General features: G+C 46.8%; 1 protein-coding gene across 1 annotated transcript; it reads right to left on the minus strand.

Annotated features, from left to right (window-relative positions):
- Nucleotides 1–4,695: 4,695 nt before the first annotated feature.
- LOC127340217 (uncharacterized) lies at nt 4,696–7,123 on the minus strand. The gene has a single exon (XM_071825432.1). The coding sequence runs from the start codon at nt 7,052–7,054 to the stop codon at nt 4,784–4,786; it is 2,271 nt and encodes a 756-aa protein (XP_071681533.1). The 5' UTR covers nt 7,055–7,123; the 3' UTR covers nt 4,696–4,783.
- Nucleotides 7,124–20,732: the final 13,609 nt, after the last annotated feature.

The raw sequence follows: 20,732 nt of genomic DNA on the forward strand, positions 1-20,732 counted from the left end.
CTTATAAGTTGCTTGTTGAGCGGTAACCATGTTCCTGGGGACGCCATCAACTACTCTTTGTTGAATATCATGTGAGTTGCTATGCATGTTCGTCTTGTCTGAAGTAAGGGCGATTTACCATGAGTTGAATGGTTTGAGCATGCATATTGTTAGAGAAGAACATTGGGCCGCTAACTAAAGCCATGATCCATGGTGGAAGTTTTAGTTTTGGACAAATATCCTCAATCTCATATGAGAATATTAATTGTTGCTAAATGCTTATGCATTAAAGAGGAGTCCATTATCTGTTGTCTATGTTGTCCCGGTATGGATGTCTAAGTTGAGAATAATCAAAAGCGAGAAATCCAATGCGAGCTTTCTCCTTAGACCTTTGTACAGGCGGCATAGAGGTACCCCTTTGTGATACTTGGTTAAAACATATGTATTGCGGTGATAATCCAGGTAATCCGAGCTAATTAGGACAAGGTGCGGGCACTATTAGTATACTATGCACGAGGCTTGCAACTTGTAGGATATAATTTAGGGATTTCTATTTTCGTGCCCTCGGTTCCTTAGTTGTGCTCAGTTTTCCCCAGCTCCTTAGTTTTTCCTCAGTTTTCCCCAAGACCTTGTCTGAAACCATCACAGATGCTGTAACGGCCGGTTGCCCGACGGTTGACCGTTATCTTCTGACTAGTGGGGCCACGTAGAGCCCGCAAAGACACGTCAGACCATCCATCTTTGTTTGATCGTAAGCATCGCTGTATCCCTGACCAAAACACGCACGAGTGGGGCTTCGGTATATCGAATGACAAGTGGGCCATGGCGCTGATACAAGGGGCAATACACGGGTAGGAATAGATTTTTAAACGGAGCTCTACAGCGATGGCACGGAGGAGGTGGCCTGCGGGGTGCCGAGATGAGATCGACGTCCACAAAGAACTGCATGAGGCGAGACCAGACGCATTAGATAGATATGAACTAGACGCGTTTAACCATGCAAAGAAGAGAAGAAATGGTCGACGGCATCGACGACTACCTCAAAACTTTGACTGACCGTGTCCGACACGAACGCGAGCAATGTAGAGAAAACTAGTGTCTCTCCTTTCTGGCGTGTATAGATGGGTGCTAGAAGAGTGTGGTGGCGAAGGGAAAGACCTCGCGGTGGTCTGTGGCATCCAGCATAGCGGAGCGGCGTGGCCGTGCCCACATCGGCGTGGTGCATGTTCGGCATTGGCATCAGCATGTACGTTCGGCATTGGCCTCGGCGGTATCTCTGGTGTGTCAGTGATCGAATGAGGGGACGGGATTGAGGGTGCATCCCGACGGTGACCTAGCAGTGGCGTCGAGCATAGCCGTTCTAACCATGCCGATATCGGCATCAGCAAAGTTTGGAGGCTGTGGTGCTCGAATCAAGGAGGGATTTGTTTCTTGTACGCCAAAAGTGATTTGAAACAAGTTTCGTGTTGAAGGTTAGGTAACGAAAGTTTGTAACTAAGCCCAAAATTATACTAGCGCCATGGTGAGGTTCTTTTTGATAGAGCTATACGGTTGGGCAAACTTTTTTGACACTTTTTAGATAGGGTTCCTTGTTGTTACACGTATGGCATCATGTATGGAAAATTTGGGATCATTTGGAGATGTTCGAAAAAATCACTTTGCTTAAACGCATGCCGTTTCGTCTCACTGAAACCAGCTTTTCTAACAAGGAGATTTATTCTACCTCCTCTAAATGACCTCAAATTTCATACAGCTGATCTTCTATACATAGATAGATAGATTGTTTCGTTTTTATATTTTTCGAACTTTTTATTTCCCTTTATAATATCCAATTGATTTTCAGGTCAAAACCTCGAAAAACAGCATCATGTATGGCATCATTTTCACCATAAATTTCAAATTTTGTGAAACTTTCCCTTTTAGATATTCCTTGTTGTTATAGATATGGCATAATGTATGCCAAATTTGGTTAGGTCTCACTGAAACCAGCTTTTGTAACAAGTTAGGTTTTTTCGACCTTCTCAAAAGGGATTTGTTTCTACCTTCTCTAAATGACCTCAAAAATCATACAGACGATCTTCTATACAAAGATAGGTAGATTGTTTCGTTTTTACATTTTTTTGAACTTTTATTTCCCTTTATAATACCCATTTGTTTTCAGGTCAAAACCTCGAAAGTTAACATAACTAGATGGTGAACCCTTCCAAACTTCAAATACAGAGATAGATAGATTGGTTCGTTTATCATTTTTACCGTGAATAGTAATGGCTACAAGAAATCAGTGATGGTCTATCATTTTTTGTGTGAAAAGTAATGGATACAACAAATCGGTGATGGTTTATCATTTTTTGCGTGAAAATTAATGGCTACAACAAATCGGTGATGGTTTATCATTTGGGATTTTCGTGAAAATTAATGGCTACAACAAATCGGTGACGGTTTATCATTTTTGCGTGAAAATTTATGGCTACAACAAATCGGTGATGGTTTATCATTTTTTGCGTGAAAAGTAATGCCTAAAAGAGTTTATAATTTTTAGCGCGTGAAAATAAATACAGAAAACCGCCCTTTAGCATACTTAGAGAGTGGAAGGTAACCGCCGACAGAGAGAGAGAGGAGTTATCCTGCCCGTTAGATCATACGATCAACGGTCGGCGGGCACGATCCGCGTGACATGGGCTAGACCAATCAGGGCAATGTTGCACGTGTGAGAGAATTTGTGGAGGGAGAGGGCAAAACTGAGTAGTATCAAGAAACCAAGGGCACTTATGTAATAAACAGACTAAGGGATTCAAATATGAGATTTAAAAAATGGAAAATGCGTGTTTTGTACAATAAAACCCATCTTGGCCTATCTCAAACTATTTGCAATACAAATATACATGAGTGTGAGAATTGTGGCCTCATTTAGACAAAGTATGTTTTGGGGAAAGCTGTTTTGGGAAGGGCTTATTGTGGAAAACCATGCACCTTCATAGCTACTAGGTGATTTGAGAAGGCCTTTGAGAAGTGGCAATTTGTGGTAAAACTTGATTTATCTATGACTTATCTATGTTTTGAGAACTGGCAATTTGTGGTAAAGACTCCATGAGTATGTGCCACTATTTTTCGGAATTTTTTGCACATTAAATGACTCATTTAACTAGTTAATCCCATTTGTTGACTGTCTGTTGACCAGCTACTTGAGGGTAAAACTGAGCATATTGCACTAGCCCGTATTAGCACTCAAGGGGAAAACTGAGCACACAAAAAATGCTAGTATAATGCTCGAGTTTATACCTGAGTATATCTAAATTTCCAGGGTTAGACTCGAGGACGCGTGTTGCGGTGCAGAAATGAAAGACGTGCAATTGTTGACGCGTAGACGCCGGTCGCGGTGCAGAAGTCGAAGACGTGCAATCGTGGACGCGTGGCGCATTGCAGAAGTCCAAGACGTGCAGACGTGCAGCGGTGGACGTGTAGGACACGGGTCGCATTAACCACCCCTTGCCTTTATAGACGCCTCCTCCCACTATCTCTGTCACTATCACTCGCCTACGCAACGCCGCCTCTCTCACGTCCCATCATCTTCTCCAAAGCAAAAAACCCTCTCCCTCTCCCTCTCCTCTGCCGGCGAGATGGACAAGGAGAATGCCAATCCCATCGTCCACGGCGCCGTCGGCTCCAAGCGCGACGCCTCCCTCTTCGATGCCGTCCCCTCAACGGACGTCGCTGCCGCCTCCACCGGTGCATCGGAGGCTGCTGCCGCCGGTCGCGGTCAGATCGCGCCGGGATATGACCCCTACGAGCCGGTGCCGTACGTCCCGCCCCCGAACCCCTACGACACCTCCATAGAGGACCCATGGAACAAGGTAACTACGGTTTGCTTCCTTTTTTATTCCCCATTCCTTCTTGAACCCTATTTGTGCTGGTGTAGATGGATCTGTGGATGGATGAGTATTGGGCTAATATTTGCGCCGATTTTATTCCATTTTGCTTTGATCCCTCCTTGATTTCGTTTAAGATTTGGGGTTCAGCCGTTCGGTTAATTTATGCAAGTAATAATGGGATCTCAATCAGTTAATTTATGCAAGTAATCATAGGATCTCAATCAGTTATTTTATGCACGAATCAAAAGATATCAACCGTTTAATTTTGCAAATAATCTGGAATGTGTTCAAGTTCAGATCTGGAATCTGTTTCTTTGCCTATGATGAATCGGTGGGCACAGATTTTTACAGGGAGGGTTCAGTGAACCATTTCTGTGTACAAATCTGTTGTGCATGAGCTTTGGTTCGCTTACACCGTCCCTGTAGACATATAATTGTGTCCACTCTAACTGAGGCTGCCTCTGTTTTTCCTAACTTTGTTATCATGCACGTTAGTCATCGTTGCAACTCATTCACTAATAAATTCCCGTTTGATATGGATCAGCTGTCTGGCAGCGACGTCGGCAGCGACGACGAGCACCATGACGTCAAGACTCGCCAGGTGCTGCGGAGGCTGCAGGTCGGCCAGTACGTCTCCTACCTCGCCATCGCCAAGGGTGTCTACAGGTGCCCCTTCTGCAATAGGAGGCTCGGCGGCACTGGCGGCTCCAGGAATTGGAGCCTGGGTATTCATTGTATTTTTTTTTTCTAAATGGAGGTAAACTATAACAATTGATATATATCAGAGGACTACTACTGTATATGATAACAAAAAATTCATTCAAGTAACAATCAATAAGGAAAAACCATGACACCTTAATTTCATATGAAGTACCAATACGTACAATTAAAATTCAGTATTGAGGTATTACCTCTTGCTTGAAGAATTGATCAAATTACAAAATAACTTTGCGATCGCCTTGTTGGAAAAGATTGATGATATCCTCGTCTGTAACTTGATTGAAGAACTCTCTCTCAATAAATGTAACCATACAATTGTTCAAGTACTCATCGCCCATCTTGTTCCTTTGCTTATTCTTCACATAGTTCATTGAGGAGAAAACCCTTTCAACACTAGCAGTAGCTACTGGTAGAAGCAAAACCAACTTAAGAAGCTTGTAAACAATATAATACTGCTCATGGAAGTTTGCCTCGACAATCTTAACTGAAAGTTCATTCAGATTCTTCAAGCTTTTAAACCTTTCATCTCTGCGCACATGACTAATATACATGTCCAACTGCCATGGAAGTCTTGCCAGTTCATCACTTGTGAAATCATTAGCATAAAACTCTGTAGCAAGCCTAACCAACTTCTTTTGATCATAAGCAGCAAATGAACGAAGTGGACTGAATGCTGCCATGGAAGAAAGTAGATCCGTATTTACCTCATCAAATCTGTCATTCAACTCCGAAAGTTGCCTATCAATGACACCCACATACATATCAACATGGAAGCGATGGAAATTGATTGCTTTATTATAGAAACCCCTTCTAGGTCGCCCAACGGGACAGTAAGGACCATCCATATCAATAACTTTGATCTTATGCTTTGTACAGAAAGATGTTACCTTCAAAAGAAAATCATCCCATCCAGGGTCCGACCTCAAGCCCTCCAAGTGGTACTTTGTGAGATCAACAAGCTCAATAGCATTAACAATATCTTGATCTTTCCTTTGCAAAGCTCTGCTCAATTCATCTGTGTATCCAAATATTTCTTGCATCAAGTGTGCCATGAAAACAAACTCAAATGACCGAAATGATGTCAGCACGGTTAGAGCTGCTACGGCCTCTGCACCGTGGTACTCTTTTCCAATCCTGATGAGAACGCGTCGTATTGCACCATACATAGAGATGACATTGTTCACGGTTCTGAAGTGAGATCCCCAACGTGTATCACATGGCCTTGCCAAACCCATCTCCTGATTCTGCCCACTTCCTGTTTCCACTTCTTCCAATTCCAATGCATCTATCAACTCCTCAGCCTGAGCTATTCGAAGCATTCTCATCTTCTTACAAGACATGCCAAGAGCATTTAACAAATAAGCAAGCTGCTGAAAAAACCAAGTACAATCACCACTCTCCTTAGCAACAGCAACAAGAGTTAACTGTAGTTGATGGGTAAAACAATGAACATAATAGGCAGAAGGAGACTCATCCATAATCAGTTTTTTCAGACCATTAGCATTACCTTTCATGTTACTAGCTCCATCATATCCTTGCCCACGGACCATTGCAAAGGTTAAATTGTAGTTCATAAGCATTTGCGCAATTGCAGCTTTAAGTGTCAAAGAGGCGGTATCTTCAACATGAGCAAGACCAAGAAATCTAACAACTGCCCTTCCTTTCTTGTCAACATAACGCAAACAAACAGCCAACTGCTCATTCTGATACACATCACTAGACTCATCTGCAAGTATTGCAAAATGACCACCATCAAGTTCTTCGATGACTAGTTTAGTAGTCAATTGTGCACAACATTTTATCAGCTCATGTTGTATATCATGGTGAATCATCCTACAGTTCCGTGGAGCATTGTTGAGAACCACCCTGTTAACCTCTTCAAAATTTCCTGCTAGCCAATTTAAAAGCTCAAGAAAATTGCCTTTATTTAGTGAGTCTTCACTTTCATCATGTCCTCTAAATGCCAAACCTTGGCGCAATAGAAACCTCAAACACTTGAGTGTCCATGTCAATCGGAGCTTATACAAAGTCTTGTATTCTGAGGTGTTTGAAGCAAGACATTCTTGAATTGATGCTTTTGGTGTAGTGAACATATTATATTTCTCTTGACTTTCAGCATGAGCACTACTAACATCACCTTCATGTCTCTTCAATCTTGACTTCATGTTCCAATTTCTAAACCCGTTCTTCACAAATGAATCTCCACCAGGACATTTTGTTCTATCCTTGAACAAATAGCAAACAAAGCAAAAAGCTGCATCTTTTTCAACACTATACTCAATCCATGGAAATTCTTTAAACCAAGCACGACAAAAATGACGCTCTCTTCCACTTTTATTTGTAATCAGAAACTTATGATTCTTCGGTTGGCATGGACCCATCTCAATGTATCTCCTTCTTACTCTATCTTGGTCATTGACGGCATACCTCTTAATGGGAATCCGCATCCCAGGATCATGTTTGAGTGCCCCCAAATCTGCCTGCATTTCTTCTTGTTCATCCTCCTCATTAATTTCTTCATCATCTTCTACAATTGGGGCTGGTGTTGCACCTCTTCTCTCTGGTTCACTTGTTGGTTTATGTTCTATATCCGGTGTTTGCACTAGCGCCAATTGCAAGTTGTTCTCGGCCTGAACTGAAGAAGAACTCGATGCGGCAACAGTCTGATTTGGAGTGGATGTTTCATCCGTCTTTTTTGCTTTTGAAGCCTTTTCCCATAATGCAAATATACTATTGTTGCTAGCAGTACCCTTCTTCTTCATCTACGTTACAAAGAAACACAGAAAATTGAGGGGAAATTAAAATTTATCTAGGAAATAAGGGTTATGGTACTATCATCTACAAAACATGAAGAATATCGAATTTGCGGGAAAGTACCTGGACAGCAAGGTGCCACGGTCCGTCGCGTGCTGTGTTGGGTGCCGGAGCTTCGTCGCCTGCTGTTGGGTGCCGCAGCTTCGATCGATCTGGTCTGCTCTCTGCTGGGTGTCTCGTGTATGGGTGTGCCGCCGCCTGTGCCTCTTCCTCTGGTTTCGTCGATCGAATCGGAAGCCAGGAACGGAGCGACGCGGCGGTTCAGCTAGCGATCAGATCAGATGGATCATGATGGTTCAGCTAGCGATCGGATGGATCGTGGACGTGGGGTGGGCTAGGCTGAAGCAAAACTGGGCTTGTGCTGGACTCTAAATCTTTAATGGACCAGCCAGCCACGTATATTAAATGTACATAATTTTTTTTTGGGCCAAATCATTGGTATTCCATGGAATACAGGGGCATACCCCCAGCGCCGCCTCTGCTCGGCGGCACTGACTTCAACTGCCTCCTCACGCATGCCGAGAACATCGGCCACACCAACCCCAAGGTCGGCGCGTCGGTGAACCCCAACTCCTTCCGCGCCAAGCACTTGGCGCTCGGCATGCACCTCCGCAGCATCCAGCGGGTGGAGATCTCCGGCGGGCGCATGCCTCCGCTCAAGCCCAAGGCTCCCAAGGGGAGCAACAAGTGGAGGCAGAGGCAGATGGGGTAGGCGGAGTCCTGGACGTGTGTTGCTGCTGCCTCCTCCATTTTGTTGTTGGGATCCCTTTGTTGTTAGCTAGGGATCCCTCGTTGTTATGTTGTTAGTATGATGGTGCTGTACTGCTGTGAAGAACCTTGAACCCTACTATGTTTGGCTGCTGAATGCAGCTTATTATCTATATTATCTATCCCTATTCTACTATATGACCTTGTGAATTTATCGTACATTCCCTGTAGATTTGCTTCTAGATTTAACTACATACATATGGACCAGATGGAGTACTAGATTGGGCTCCCTACTAGATTTGCTGCCATATTGGGCAAACAACGAGGGCCAAAAGGCACAAATAATAATTGAAGAAAGACAGAAATGCAAGCTTCTCTAGATTTGATACTAATTAGGTGAAAAAAGGCAGAGAGAAGGAGGCAGAAAAGGTACTCTTAAAAGGGAAATGCCAATGGCAGAGAGAGACAAAACCCAGCTCCTGCTCACGTGCAACCAAACGCTATCTCGTCCTGTCCCACGCGGTCCCTTTCTACCAGCCCCACACGACGCGGGCCCACACGACGCGGCCCCACACGTCAGCACGGAGCGGTCAACTTAACGGGAATCCTGCCGTCTGAGCTGCCTTCTGCGGGTTTCAAACAAGCACTTGGGGAAACTGAGGAAAAACTAAGGAGCTGGGGAAAACTGAGCACAACTAAGGAATGGAGGGCACGAAAATAGAAATCCCTATAATTTACATAACACATATGCTTTATTACTACCGTTGACAAAAGTGTTTCTTGTTTTCAAAATAAAAGCTCTAGCACAAATATAGCAATCGATGCTTCCCTCTGCGAAGGGCCTTTCTTCTACTTTTATGTTGAGTCAGTTCACCTATTTCTCTCCATCTGAAGAAGCAAACACTTGTGTGAACTGTGCATTGATTCCTACATACTTGCATATTGCACTTATTATATTACTTTATGTTGACAATATCCATGAGATATACATGTTACAAGTTGAAAGCAACCGCTGAAACTTAATCTTCCTTTGTGTTGCTTCAATGCCTCTACTATGAACTTATTGCTTTATGAGTTAACTCTTATGCAAAACTTATTGATGCTTGTCTTGAAAGTACTATTCATGAAAAGTCTTTGCTATATGATTCAATTGTTTACTCATTGCATCTACATTGTTTCGAATCGCTGCATTCATTACATGTGCTTACAATAGTATTGATCAAGATTATGATGGCATGTCACTTCAGAAATTATCTTTTTTATCGTTTACCTACTCGGGACGAGCAGGAACTAAGCTTGGGGATGCTGATACGTCTCCAACGTATCGATAATTTCTTATGTTCCATGCCACTTTATTGATGATACCTACATGTTTTATGCATACTTTATGTCATATTTATGCATTTTCCGGCACTAACCTATTAACGAGATGCCGAAGAGCTAGTTGTTGTTTTCTGCTGTTTTTGGTTTCAGAAATCCTAGTAAGGAAATATTCTCGGAATTGGACGAAATCAACGCCCAGGATATTATTTTTTCATGAAGCTTCCAGAACACCGGGGGAGATACGAAGTGGGGCGAGAAGGCAGCCATACGCTAGGGCGGCGTGGCCCAGGCCCTGGCTGCGCCGGCCTAGTGTGTGGGCCCCTCGCGTCGCCCCTTAACCTACCTCTCCGACTATAAGAAGCCTTCGTGATGTAGCCCCGGTCACCGACGTCGCTACACCAAGACCAACAAGTTCCCCAAGTGGACCGATGACATGAGCCCGAGTTAAAGCTCTTCATGATGAGGTGAACTCGCTCCTCACCACCCTTAACCTTGGTACCCCTTTGGATGGATTGCTACCTCATGCCGACGTGTTATGTGTCATTAGGTACAAGGAGCATCAAGAGCATGAAGAGGAGGACACACCATGGTCAAGAGGAGGAGAGGAGCAGCTGGACGCGAAGATGGACATGGAGCTGGACCGGAAGCCGCCCGAAGAGCTCAAGGAAGAGAAGATGGTCGGCCGGTCCAGAACCCGGTCAGACCGGCCTCCTGACCGGGCCACCCGGTCCAGAATCCGGTCTGACCGGCCCCCTGACCGGGTCGCCCGGTCCAAACCGGGATTTGCGCTCGTGCCATCCGGGCACTATCCCGGGGCCTCGGAACCTCGTCCGGTTGCCGCCCGGTCCCAGGCCCGGTCTGACCGGCCCCCTGACCGGCCTGCACGACTTAAGTCACCTTTTTCGGCCCGAACCGTTTCACTTGTACCTTTTCGGCCCATGACGCCTTGTAAGACTATATAAGCCCCCAGGACGCCCCTAGACCTCTTTAGACTTGTTTTGAACTCAAACCTAACTTTGAGCTTAGTCTCCCTTGGGTATCATCCCTCTGTAATCAAGGCCATCCTTGTTGTTGATTTGGATATTGTTGAGTGAGATTCTAGTACAAGCTACTCTCTCTCCCTCACCAATCTCTTTTCTCCAACACCAATCTCTCACCGAGAATTCTGCCGCGTGCCTCTTCCGGGTGATTCTATTGGCGTGGTCCATCGAGCCACGGGGGTAAGTATCGGGTGTATCGGGTTGGTGTGCGTGCGTGAGTCTCGGAGTTCCTCGTGTTTGTCGTGTTCTTCGTGTTCCTCGCGTTTTCCCATCTCCCCTCTTGGTTTCGAAGTCAATCCGCGAGATCGGGCCACACACGGGGTCTTAGACCTCATCATATGGTATCAACAGCTCTTGGTTACCGCGGATTTGACCTTCCACCCACTCGATTTCGTCCCTAGAAAATTTTCCAAAAAAATCCCCAAAAATAGCCCTAAATTGCCTCTTGACCGATCTGTGATTTGGTTGCGTTTTGAGTGGTTTTGGTCCGTGGATCTGGTGTTGTTGTGCTTGATCTACTATTTCCCCAACTTTTAGCCTCCAATTTCATCGTTTCCCTTCGATTTGGTCGATTTGGCTTGGTTTTCGTGAAGAACAAGAGAGAGAAATCGCACGATCCGGTTGAGCACCGGTCAACCGGGCTACAGACCGGCCGGGCCGGTCCAGAATCCGGTCGACCGGCCGTACAACCGGCCAGGCCGGTCCAGGAGCCGGTCCAACCGGGCCTCAGACCGGGCGCAGCAACGCCACCTCCTTCGACCTCGTCTTCCGGCGATCTCCACCACCACCACCACCACCATCATCGCAGGTATAACTTGCAGCTTTCACCTTGTAACCCCTCTTCCTTTTGCGATCTATCCCATCGAGCATTGCTTGTCTAGTGTTGCGAGACATTGCACGTGGCCCCGCATTGTGAGGTGTGTGTGTCGCGTTGAGTAAGGCACCCAAGCAAACACTCGTGTGGCAAGATAGCAAAAGCGAGGCTAACGCTAACATAGTGCGTCAAAAAGCCCCAAAAACACAAAAAGAGTGCGAGTAGCACCATACATCCATACATCCATACGCCCATACATACAAAGTGTCCACGTGCCACCAAAGATACAAACGAGTGCAAGTGCCACCATATACAAAAGAGAAAAAGCTTTTAAGCAAAGAGAGATAGGAGAAGAGAGGCCGCGTGTGAATCTTGTTGTCTCTTCCTTTGCAACCAAAGCTTTGGCTCTCCTTGTGTTAGTGTGACACCGAGCACTTATACATACACTTTTCCGCTCACTTTTGGTTGCACTAACCCCGCTTATCTCGTGTGTGTGTTCCATAACTTTTTCCGTGTTTATAGTGATCTTCACATTGACATTTGGATTTTTGGTCCTCACCCACTTTTAACAACATACTCGATCTTGGATTTGTCTTTTGGCTTTCCACAACACTCGCCTAACACCATATTTGCTAGCTTTTGCGTGTGGTTTTGCGTGTGTTCCCGATACACTTGATCTTGCTTTCGGTTTGGTGGATTGCCTCAATACTATCTTACCTTGGTAAGAGTGCGAGGTAGTCTCCTTCCACTAACATACACAACATAGTTCTTGTCTTTCCATCATGGATAGGAACGGAGATACCACAAGGGATGAAGAAATCCTCCGCAACACCGAGAGGTTGGCTACTCAACACAACCTATGGACGCAACGACAAGAGTTCAAGGAGCAACTCTCCCTCTTCGAGACCCGCATTGATGAGCAATACGATGAGGTGGCTCACAACTTCTCCACCGTGAACCAAGACTTGGCCCTTCTTCGTGAAGCTACGGACAACTTGAATGGCCAAATGGCGGCCAATGACGCCAACATGGAGCGGCGCATGGATAGCCTCGAGCGCGCCATCACCAACTTGGGTCGTCATCGTCGACACCGCTCTACTTCCTCTTCATCAAGCTCGTCACAAGACTATTACTCTCATGGTGGCCTTTCGTCCCCAAGCTCTTCCTCAAGGCATGAAGACCATCATCGACCTCATCGCCCACATGCTCGTCATGAAGACTCTCGCTCCAACTCTAGGCGTGGAGAAATGCATCGCCATGCTCGTCCACATGCGCGTCCTCCACAAGACCAAGTCCTTCACCATGATCGTCACCAAGCGGATCGCCATGCCCACCATGGGCGTGATGGCCATCCCCAAGACCAAGATCCTCAAGATCAACCTCGGCGAGATCTCCGTCGCCACCCTCGCCATGACCAACGTGGACGAGGAGAGCTACACCATGATCAAGATGAGAGACCCAACATTGAGCATCGTCCTCAACCGCGACAAGATCTTCAACCACATCCTCACCGTGAACCAAGTGAAGCAAGTGTGCACCTCCAACGCCAACCCAATGCTATGGTTGGCCGTAGAAGACCTCCTATTCCTCCTCAAGCCGCAAGAGATGACGGCGCCCCTCCTCGTAGAAGAAACTTGGAGGATGAAGAGAACATGTATGGCAAACTCAAGTTCAACATGCCCAAGTTCAAAGGTGAAGACGACGCCGAAGCCTACCTCTCATGGGCACTCAAGGTGGACAAGATCTTCCGCATCCACAACTACTCCGGTGCCAAGAAAGTGGCTATGGCATCACTCGAGTTTGAAGACTACGCCAACACTTGGTGGGAGCAAGTCCTCACTCTTCGAGAAGAAAAGGGTGAACCTCCTATTGACACTTGGGAAGACATGAAGAAAGAAATGCATGCTCGCTTTATTCCCGCACACTACATGACCGACCTCTTCAGCAAGCTCCAAAAGTTGAAGCAAGACACCAAGACCGTTGAGGAGTTCTACAAGGAGATGGAGCTCACTATGATGCGAGCCAACATCCAAGAGTCCGAAGAACAAACCATTGCTCGCTTCTTCAATGGCCTTACTTATCCCATCAAGAGGATCGTCGAGTTCCAACCCTACTCCAACATGGTTGAGTTGGTCCACCAAGCATCGAAGGCCGAGCGCCAAGTGATTGAGGACATCAAGTACTCCAAGGCCAAGTCCTATTTCTCCTCCAAGCTCGCTACATCGACTCCTACTACAACATCAACTCCTCATGCTACAAGTGCCAAGGCCGATGCATCCTCTACACCTTCCAAGAGACCGACTATCCAAAGTCGAATGAAGCAAACGGTCTCCTCCACCGCCTCCTCTAAGGCATCCACGGGACCCTCTAGTGTCACTTGCTTCAAGTGTGGCACCCAAGGTCACAAATCGTTTGAGTGCAAGAACACCAAGGTTATGATCACTATGGAGAATGGTGACATCGAGACACTAGATGAAGATGAATATGAAGCCCTTGTGCAAGCCGCCGTCGAAAGTGAAGAAGCTTATGAGCAAGAAAGTGGAGAAGATCCTCTCTTATGTGAGCATGACCCAAGTCCCTCACTTGTGGTCACAAGGGTGCTAACCACACAACCTCATGCTATGGAAGAACAACGGTGCAACATCTTCCAAACCCGTGCCGGAATTGGTGGCAAGTCGATCAAGGTCATCATAGATGGTGGAAGTTGCCATAACCTTGCGAGCACCGAGTTGTGTGAGAAGCTCAACCTCACTCTCCGCAAGCATCCTCACCCTTACCATATCCAATGGTTGAGTGACAAGGGCAACGTCAAGATACAACATACCGTCACCGTCACTTTCAAGATTGGACCTTATGAGGACACTACCGAGTGTGACGTGGTACCCATGACGGTGTGCCACATGTTGCTTGGCCGCCCTTGGCAATATGACAAGAAGGCTATACATGATGGACTCTCCAACACATACACCTTCAAGGTCAACGACAAGAAGTTCGAGTTGCGCCCGATGACTCCTAGCCAAATCATCGCGGATAATGCGAAGGCTTTAGCGAGGGCACAACTCCGCACCCACCATAGTGAGATGAGAGGAGAGGGAGCGACCCACCACAAAGAGAGTGAGCGCCACAAGCCATACATGAGTGAGTCCAAGAGTGTCCTTCTAGCCACCAAGAGTGAGTGGAGAGAGCTCCAAGAGAACCCATCCACCATATTGCACTATGTGCTCATATGCAAGGGACCCTCGTCGGCGACTAACGACTTAACCAACATTCCTCCGTCTTTGTTGTCTCTTTTGCAGGAATTTCAAGATGTCTTCCCCGACGAGCTCCCTCATGGACTACCACCACTCCGAGGCATAGAACACCGCATCGACCTCATACCCGGCGCTCCGCTTCCAAACCGTGCCGCCTACCGCACCAACCCCGAAGAGACCAAGGAGATCAACCGCCAAATTCAAGATCTCCTCGCCAAAGGGTACGTCCGTGAAAGCCTTAGCCCTTGTGCAGTTCCCGTGATTCTTGTGCCTAAACCGGATGAGACGCAACGGATGTGTATGGATTGTCGCCCCATCAATGCCATTACCGTCCGTTACCGCCATCCCATTCCGCGTTTAGATGACATGCTAGATGAACTTAGTGGTGCCACGATTTTCTCTAAAGTCGATTTGCGTAGTGGTTACCATCAAATCCGCATGGCTATTGGTGATGAATGGAAAACGGCATTCAAGACCAAACTCGGTCTATATGAATGGCTCGTTATGCCTTTCGGTCTTTCCAATGCTCCTTCTACTTTCATGCGCCTCATGAATCACATCTTGCGTCCTCTCATTGGCAAGAGCGTGGTTGTCTACTTCGATGATATTCTTATTTATAGCAAAAACCTCGAGGACCATGTGCAACATGTGAGAGAAGTCTTGTGCATCTTGCGACATGAAAAGCTTTATGCTAACCTCCCCAAATGCACATTTGCTCAAAACAAATTGGTTTTCCTTGGCTTTGTGGTTTCCGCTAATGGGATTGAAGTTGATTCTTCCAAGGTAGAGGCCATCCACAATTGGCCTACTCCTACAAATGTTGGTCAAGTCCGAAGCTTCCATGGACTTGCCGGTTTCTATCGTCGCTTTGTGAAAGATTTTAGCACCATTGCTTGCCCTTTGAATGAGCTTACCAAAAAGAATGTTCCGTTTGTTTGGGGCAAGGCCCAACAAAATGCTTTTGATGAGTTGAAGAAACGCCTTACCGAAGCTCCCCTTCTTGTTCTTCCAAATTTTGCAAAAACTTTTGAGATTGAGTGTGATGCAAGTGGGCTTGGTATTGGTGGTGTTCTTATGCAAGAGGGCAAACCCGTGGCATACTATAGTGAGAAGTTAGATGGCGCACGCCTCAACTATCCTATATATGACAAGGAGCTCTACGCTTTGGTTCGTGTTCTTGAAGTTTGGCAACACTATCTTTGGCCAAAAGAGTTTATCATTCATTCCGACCATGAGTCCTTGAAATATTTGAAAAGCCAACACAACTTGAACAAACGACATGCAAAATGGGTCGAGTTCATTGAGTCCTTCCCATATGTGATCAAATACAAGAAGGGCAAGGACAATGTTGTGGCGGATGCTCTTTCCCGCAAAAACATCCTTTTGCTAACTCGTTTGGATTTTCATGTTTTGGGACTTGAAGAGATCAAAGAACTCTATCCTTCCGATTCTTTCTTTGCTCCAATCTTTGAGAAGTGCTCCGTTGAACGAGGAGTGGATGATTTCTATTTGCATGATGGCTATTTGTTCAAAGCTAACAAGATTTGCATTCCCGAGTCTTCGCTTCGAAAATTGCTTTTGCAAGAGTCACATGGAGGTGGTCTTATGGGTCACTTTGGACGTGACAAGACATATGCCATGCTCTCAACCCACTACTATTGGCCAAAGATGAAGCGAGATGTGGAGCGCCTTTGCCGTCGGTGCACAACATGCTTACAAGCTAAGTCTACCTCCAACCCTTATGGTCTTTACATGCCATTGCCTATCCCTTATGCACCATGGACCGATATTAGCATGGATTTCGTTCTAGGCTTGCCTCGCACTAAGCATGGTCATGATTCCATCTTTGTTGTAGTGGATAGATTCTCTAAGATGGCTCATTTCATACCTTGCCATAAGAGCGACAATGCTTCACACATTGCTTCATTGTTTTTCAGGGAAATTGTCCGCCTACATGGAGTACCACAAAGCATTGTGTCGGATCGAGACGTCAAGTTCATGAGTTATCTTTGGAAGTCGCTCATGGCGAAGTTTGGAGTGAAGCTCTTGTTCTCCTCATCATCGCACCCGCAAACGGATGGCCAAACGGAAGTGGTCAATCGAAGCCTCTCCACCCTCCTACGCATCCTCGTGAAGAAGAACTTGAAGTCATGGGAGGAGTGCCTTCCCCACGCGGAGTTCGCCTACAACCGCGCCAAGCACAAGACTACGTCAAGGAGCCCCTTCATGGTCGTCTATGGCTTCGAACCTTACACGGCACTCGACATACTTCCGCTTCCCCTCCACGAGCGCATCAACATGGACTTCAACAAGCGCACCGCCGCCGTCAAGAAACTACATGAAGAGACAAGGGCAACCATACAAGAACATGTTCTTCGTCAAGCCAACCGCATCAACGCCAAGAAGAAGGCAAGGATATTCGAAGAAGGAGACCTCGTTTGGATCCACCTCCGGAAGGAACGGTTCCCTCATGAGCGCAACTCCAAGCTCAAGCCAAGAGGAGACGGCCCCTTCAAGGTCCTCAAACGCATCAACGACAACGCTTACGTCATCGACATACCGACATCCAAGTACTTGGTGAGCAACACGTTCAACGTCTCGGACTTATCACCCTATCATGGAGATGAGGAAGTGCAAGAGTCGAGGACGACTCTTTCCCAAGGGGGGGAGATGATGTAGCCCCGGTCACCGACGTCGCTACACCAAGACCAACAAGTTCCCCAAGTGGACTGATGACACAAGCCCGAGTTAAAGCTCTTCATGATGAGGTGAACTCGCTCCTCACCACCCTTAACCTTGGTACCCCTTTGGATGGATTGCTACCTCATGCCGACGTGTTATGTGTCATTAGGTACAAGGAGCATCAAGAGCATGAAGAGGAGGACATACCATGGTCAAGAGGAGGAGAGGAGCAGCTGGACGCGAAGATGGACATGGAGCTGGACCGGAAGCCGCCCGAAGAGCTCAAGGAAGAGAAGATGGTCGGCCGGTCCAGAACCCGGTCAGACCGGCCTCCTGACCGGGCCACCCGGTCCAGAATCCGGTCTGACCGGCCCCCTGACCGGGTCGCCCGGTCCAAACCGGGATTTGCGCTCGTGCCATCCGGGCACTATCCCGGGGCCTCGGAACCTCGTCCGGTTGCCGCCCGGTCCCAGGCCCGGTCTGACCGGCCCCCTGACCGGCCTGCACGACTTAAGTCACCTTTTTCGGCCCGAACCGTTTCACTTGTACCTTTTCGGCCCATGACGCCTTGTAAGACTATATAAGCCCCCAGGACGCCCCTAGACCTCTTTAGACTTGTTTTGAACTCAAACCTAACTTTGAGCTTAGTCTCCCTTGGGTATCATCCCTCTGTAATCAAGGCCATCCTTGTTGTTGATTTGGATATTGTTGAGTGAGATTCTAGTACAAGCTACTCTCTCTCCCTCACCAATCTCTTTTCTCCAACACCAATCTCTCACCGAGAATTCTGCCGCGTGCCTCTTCCGGGTGATTCTATTGGCGTGGTCCATCGAGCCACGGGGGTAAGTATCGGGTGTATCGGGTTGGTGTGCGTGCGTGAGTCTCGGAGTTCCTCGTGTTCGTCGTGTTCTTCGTGTTCCTCGCGTTTTCCCATCTCCCCTCTTGGTTTCGAAGTCAATCCGCGAGATCGGGCCACACACGGGGTCTTAGACCTCATCACTTCGTCGATAATAACTCCAGTACCGAGAGCCACGATACGGAAAACCTTCCAGAGACGCCGCCGCTGCCAATCCCATCTCGGGGGATTCAGGAGATCACCTCCGGCACCCTGCCGGAGAGGGGAATCATCTCCCGGAGGAATCTTCACCGCCATGGTCGCCTCCGGAGTGATGAGTGAGTAGTTCACCCCTGGACTATGGGTCCATAGCAGTAGCTAGATGGTCGTCTTCTCCTAATTGTGCTTCATTGTTGGATCTTGTGAGCTGCCTAACATGATCAAGATCATCTATCTGTAATGCTATATGTTGTGTTTGTTGGGATCCGATGAATAAGTGAATGCTATGTTATGTTGATTATCAATATCATCTATGTGTTGTTTATGATCTTGCATGCTCTCCGTTGCTAGTAGAGGCTCTGGCCAAGTTGATACTTGTAACTCCAAGAGGGAGTATTTATGCTCGATAGTGGGTTCATGTCTCCATTAAATGCAGGGAGTGACGAGAAACCTCTAAGGTTGTGGATGTGCTTTGTTGCCACTAGGGATAAAACATCAATGCTATGTCTAAGGATGCATTCGTTGATTACATTACGCACCATACTTAATGCAATTGTCTGTTGTTTGCAACTTAATGTTTGGAGGAGGGTTCGGATGATAACTTTGAAGGTGGACTTTTTAGGCATAGATGCATGCTGGATAGCGGTCTATGTACTTTGTCGTAATGCCCAATTAAATCTCACACTACTCATCATAACATGTATGTGCATGGTCATGCCCTCTTTATTTGTCAATTGCCCAACTGTAATTTGTTCACCCAACATACTTATTCTTATCGGAGAGACACCACTAGTGAACTGTGGACCCCGGTCCATTCTTTTAATCGAATACAATCTACTGCAATACTTGTTCTACTGTTTTCTGCAAACAATCATCATCCACACTATACATCTAATCCTTTGTTCTGACAAGCCGGTGAGATTGACAACCTCACTTTGTCACGTTGGGGCAAAGTAATTTGGTTGTGTTGTGCAGGTTCCACGTTGGCGCCGGAATCCCTGGTGTTGCGCCGCACTACACTCCGCCGCCATCAACCTTCAACGTGCTTCTTGGCTCCTACTGGTTCGATAAACCTTGGTTTCTTACTGAGAGAAAACTTGCCGCTGTACGCATCACACCTTCCTCTTGGGGTTCCCAACGGACGCGTGCTGTACGCGTATCAAAGGTTGATGGCGGCGGAGTGTAGTGCGGCGCAACACCAGGCATTCCGGCGCCAACGTGGAACCTGCACAACACAACCAGATTACTTTGCCCCAACGTGACAGTGAGGTTGTCAATCTCACCAGCTTGCTGTAACAAAGGATTAGACGTATAGTGTGGATGATGATGTTTGCGTAAAAACAAGAGAAATCCAGTATTGCAAAAAGAGATTGTATTCGATGTAAAGAATGGACCGGGGTCCACAGTTCACTAGTGGTGTCTCTCTTATAAGATAAATAGCATGTTGGGTGAACAAATTACAGTTGGGCAATTGACAAATAAAAAGGGCATGACCATGCACATACATGTTATGATGAGTAGTGTGAGATTTAATTGGGCATTACGACAAAGTACATAGACCGCTATCCAACATGCATCAATGCCTAAAAAGTCCACCTTCAGGTTATCATCCGAACCCCCTCCAGTATTAAGTTGCAAATAACAGACAATTGCATTAAGTATGGTGCGTAATGTAATCAACAAATACATCCTTAGACATAGCATTGATGTTTTATCCCTAGTTGCAATAGCACATCCACAACCTTAGGGGTTGCTGTCACTCCCCCAGATTTAATGGAGACATGAACCCACTGTCGAGCATAAATACTCCCTCTTGGAGTTACAAGTATCAACTTGGCCAGAACCTCTACTAGCAACGGAGAGCATGCAAGATCATAAACAACACATAGATGATAGATTGATAATCAACATAACATAGCATTCATTATTCATCGGATCCCAACAAACGCAACATGTAGCATTACAAATAGATGATCTTGATCATGTTAGGCAGCTCACAAGATCCAACAATGATAGCACAATTAGGAGAAGACGACCATCTAGCTACTGCTATGGACCCATAGTCCAGGGGTGAACTACTCACACATCACTCCGGAGGCGACCATGGCGGTGAAGAGTTCCCTGGGAGATGATTCCCCTCTCCGGCAGGGTGCCGGAGGCGATCTCCTGAATCCCCCGAGATGGGATTGGCGGCGGCGACGTCTCTGGAAGGTTTTCCGTATCGTGGCTCTCGGTACTGGAGTTATTCTCGACGAAGGCTTAAGTAGGCGGAAGGGTAGGTCAGGGGGCGCCACGAGGGGCCCACACAACAGGGCCGCGCGGCCAGGAGGTGGGCCGCGCCGCCCTGGCGTGTCGCCGCCTCGTCGCCCCACTTCGTTTCCCTTTCGGTGTTCTGGAGGCTTCGTGGAAAAATAAGATCCTGGGCGTTGATTTCGTCCAATTCCGAGAATATTTCCTTACTAGGATTTCTGAAACCAA

The sequence above is a fragment of the Lolium perenne genome, chromosome 1 (genome assembly GCF_019359855.2).
Source record: "Lolium perenne isolate Kyuss_39 chromosome 1, Kyuss_2.0, whole genome shotgun sequence".
In the NCBI taxonomy this organism is placed as follows: domain Eukaryota; kingdom Viridiplantae; phylum Streptophyta; class Magnoliopsida; order Poales; family Poaceae; genus Lolium; species Lolium perenne.